Source organism: Wasmannia auropunctata, unplaced genomic scaffold, assembly GCF_000956235.1.
Source record: "Wasmannia auropunctata unplaced genomic scaffold, wasmannia.A_1.0 LD336103.1, whole genome shotgun sequence".
NCBI lineage: Eukaryota > Metazoa > Arthropoda > Insecta > Hymenoptera > Formicidae > Wasmannia > Wasmannia auropunctata.
This window is the reverse complement of record NW_012026787.1, coordinates 1,873,806-1,877,746: the sequence shown is the minus strand read 5'-3', so window position 1 is coordinate 1,877,746 and position 3,941 is coordinate 1,873,806. Positions and strand designations below refer to the sequence as shown.

General features: G+C 44.6%; 1 protein-coding gene across 1 annotated transcript; it reads right to left on the bottom strand.

Annotated features, from left to right (window-relative positions):
- Window positions 1-358: 358 nt before the first annotated feature.
- Window positions 359-1,234, bottom strand: LOC105457962 (uncharacterized protein K02A2.6-like). Its single transcript, XM_011702947.1, has one exon. It carries the CDS (start codon window positions 1,232-1,234, stop codon window positions 359-361), a length of 876 nt encoding a protein of 291 aa, XP_011701249.1.
- Between the last annotated feature and the right edge of the window lie 2,707 nt (window positions 1,235-3,941).

The window sequence follows — 3,941 nt, the reverse complement described above, 5'->3', positions numbered from 1 at the left end:
AATTCTTCCGCCGCACTGAACATCGTATGATCTGGGCTCTTTTCTGGGGCGGAGTACAATTCCATACTCCCCGCGATCGCGGAGCCATACCAGCTCTCCTTGCGTAAGCTCTTGAAGTTCTTTTGCTCTGTGTCATCGGTCGTGATATATTTTGTCTTTCAACTTTCGCTCCCACAGCGCTCGCCTGTGTTCCTCTACGTACGGCCATTGCGAGTGTAATGTTTTCGATGAGCATAGAATTTCGGTTCGGAGTTTACGGCCCATGAGAAGTTCTGCAGGGCTGAATCCTGTTTCTAAAGGTGATGTTCGGTATGCCAAGAGACCTAAAGCTGGCTCCGGCTCTTTTTTTAAGATCTTCTTAATTCTTCACTGCCGCTTCTGCTTGGCCGTTACTTTTGGGGTATCGTGGACTGCTCGTGATTATTCTAAAGCCTCGTTTACGCGCGAAGTCTCTATATTCTTGTGAGTCGAATTGTGGTCCGTTGTCCGACCTCACTACCTCTGGTATTCCGTGTCGTCCAAAAATATCCTCCATCTTGTTTATGACGTGTGCTGCTGTAGTCGACCTTAAATAAATTACCTCTGGATATCGGGAAAAATAGTCTACCATTACTAGATAGTGTTTGCCGCTTCGTTCGCACAGATCCACAGCAACCTTCTGCCATGGTCGGTTCGGTGGTGGAGTCATTATGAGGGTTTCTACCGGCTGCGGTCGGTGCTGCTGACAAATTTCGCATTGGCTGCACTGTTTCTTGATAGCGTTTAACATGCCCGGCCACCATATGACTCGTTTTGCTCGCTCCTGACATTTTTTTTCTCCCAAGTGACCTTGATGAATACGTTGTAGTACTTCCTCTCGTAAGCATCTTGGGATGTACACTCTCGTACCATGGACGATAATGCCACTTGGGTCTTCTGCTAGAAGGGCCCGATGTTCCTCGTATGCTCGCAGTTCTACCGGGATGTCCTTAGGGTATTTCGGCCACCCCTCCTGAATGTATTGACGGATTGTCTGAGCCACTGGATCTTGGTTTTGGGCCTTTCGTACTCTTTCCAGTTGGCGATCTGGGACATCTGTTGCAATTATGGCTTGTGCGTAGTGCTCTATTTCTTCCCGTAAAATGTCCTGGTCTTTTCCTCTGTGTGGTAATGGTGCTCTGGATAACGTATCTGCGGTCTGTAACGATTTCCCTGGAACATGCTCAATCGTATAATTAAATCTAAGTAATCGCATTCTCAGTCTTTATAATCTTGGGGATAATTCGCTTATTGGTTTCGACCCCAACAACACTACTAGGGGCTTGTGGTCCGTGCGGAGTGTTAAGTCTCCTACGATGAACATTGCAAACTTTTCGCATGCCCATGTTAGGGCCAGCGTTTCTTTCTCTATTTGTGCGTATCGCTGCTCCGTCTGGGTCAGGGCTCGCGATGCATAGTAGATGGGTCTCCATTCGCCCTGGTCACCTTGTTCGCATACTGCACCCAATCCGTATGCAGATGAGTCTGCTGATACTCTCGTTTTTTTGTTGGGATCGAAAAAAACGAGTGCTGGTACTCTGATCAACTGCTCTTTTATTTTAGAGAAAGCTTCCTCTTGCGCTGCTGTCCATACGAACTCTGTTTCTTCTTTTAGTAGTTCCCGTAGGGGTTTTGTTATATCTGCTAGTCGCTCGATGAATTTTAGCTAGTAATGCACCATGCCTAAAAATCTCTTGACTTCCGTAGTGTTCTTCGGCCTTTCCATGCTAATGATAGCCTTCACTTTGTCTTGATCTGGCTCTATACCCTTTTCTGACGAAATAACGTATCCTAAAAATTTGACGCGTCTCTGTCTTATCTTGCATTTGTTCCGGTTTAACGTTACCCCTTCCTCGTGGAGTTTCCTTAATACCGCTTTTAGATTTTCGTCGTGTTCTTTTTCTGTCGCTCCGTATACTAAAATGTCGTCCACCAGATTTACTACGCCTTTTAACTTGTTAAGAATTTGGCTGATGCTTCGCTGAAATGTTCTCCTAATGACGATAGTCCCATCGGCAAACGCTTAAAACAAAATCTTCCTGCTGGTGTAATGAACGTTGTTAACAATCTAGACTTTTTGTCCAGAGGGATCTGGTAATAGCCTTTGTTAGCATCTAGAATGGAAAACCACTTAGCTCTTGCTAATTTTGCGAGACTTTCTTCTACGGTAGGCATCATGTGACGTTCTCTCACTACACTCTTGTTTAATTGCGTGTAATCTACGCAAATTCTAACTTCGTTGTTGGGTTTGGGCACTACTACCATTGGAGCGCACCACTCTGTGGCCTCTTCCATTGGGGCAATGATGCCCATGATCGTCATCCGCTCTAGTTCTTTTTTTACTTTTTCTAAGAAATGTAGTGGGATGCGCCTCGGAGCGCTAATGGCAAATGGTTTTGCATTGTCCCGTACTTTGATGTGATACGGTTTGTCTTTTCTTATGCATCCTAAACCCTTAAATATTTGCGAAAATTCCTCTTCCAGTTTCTTGTTTTCGTATGTAGCTTCTCTGATAAATTTTTCTTTATGATTCCCTTTCCATGTGAGTATGACCAATGCTGCTATTGCTGGTCTGCCCAGTAAGGGTTGGATATGGTCTCTTATTACGTATTGATCAATAACTTTTTGCTTCTGCCACGTGATTTCTACTTGAGCTTTACTCATGACTTCTAATGGTATGTCTCCTCCTACTATGAGGCGTCTCGCGGAATCTAGCTTCTTGTTGGGCAAATATGTTCTGTATAACTCTTCGTTGATTACCGTTACATCTGCCCCTGGATCAATTTTCATGTCCAGCCATCGCTTATTCAGCTGTATCGTTGCGATCCACGGAGGTTCTTGTCCGACTATTTTAGTGCGACTTTCCTTTGCTCTCACGAGGTTAACTTCCTTGTTTCCGTTTCTGTTTCTCAACCGGTCAATACTTTCGTGTTCCTTTTCGACTTGTATGCAGCCTAAAAATAAATCTTCTTCGTTGTCGTCATCCTCGGGAGTTGTTGTCGACTCCTCTTTACTGAATTTATTCTTACTTTGTTGCACGACTTCTTGGACTTTTCTCCTACACATGGCTCCCCAATGTCCTTTTAGTCGACATTTATTGCATATGGATTCTTTTGCTGAACAAGCTGCAAGTATGTGTGGAGGGCTGATACCGCATCGTCCGCATCCTTTATCCTCTTTCTTTCCTTTTTGATTCTGTGCGTTGCCACTTCTTTTGTCCTTGAGATTTCTGTATTTACGTACTTGATCTATCTCTGAGCTGCTGCTCTCTTGTTTCCCTTGTAACATATCTTGTTGTCGCCTAACCTCTTCTTTCTGGCGTGCGCGTGCGACTGCTTTCTCTAACGTTAACTCGGCGTCGAGCTGTAAAGCTTCTGACAACTTTTTGTCCACGAGTCCTACGATTAGTCTATCTCTGATTAATTCTTCTTTTAGGTTATCGTATTTGCATGTCTCGGCGAGGCGATATAAATCGGCTATGAATTCTTCTACTGGCTCGTGTTCGCCCTGTTTTCTTTGATTAAACCGAGCTCGTTCTAGCACTATATTGATTCTTACGCCGAAATGGTCGTCAAATTTCTGCTTAATTATTTTATATTTGCTAGCCTCTGATGCGCCTAACCTAAAAGAAAGCAGAATGTCTTCAGCGCGTGTGCCCATCAAGTAAATAAATTGGTTTACTTGTGTTTCGTCTGAATGTTTGTGTAGTCCACTTCCCTGTCTGTATCTCTCCCATCTCGTGATCCATTGTGTCCATTCCTCTGACTTGAAACTGAAGGGTTCTGGAGGAGGAATTTGAGCTGTTGCGTACAGAATTTGCGTTGTTGTGCTTCCGCCGCCGCTGCTACCACCGTCGTTGGGCATGGTTTTCTTCTTGTTCTTACGCTGTCACCATGTGTTGGATCTTACTGGAGAGGGTGGAG

Bases quoted from the DNA above. Each gene is read 5' to 3' on its own strand.
- LOC105457962 (XM_011702947.1), bottom strand. From the start codon at position 1,234: ATGCGATTACTTAGATTTAATTATACGATTGAGCATGTTCCAGGGAAA.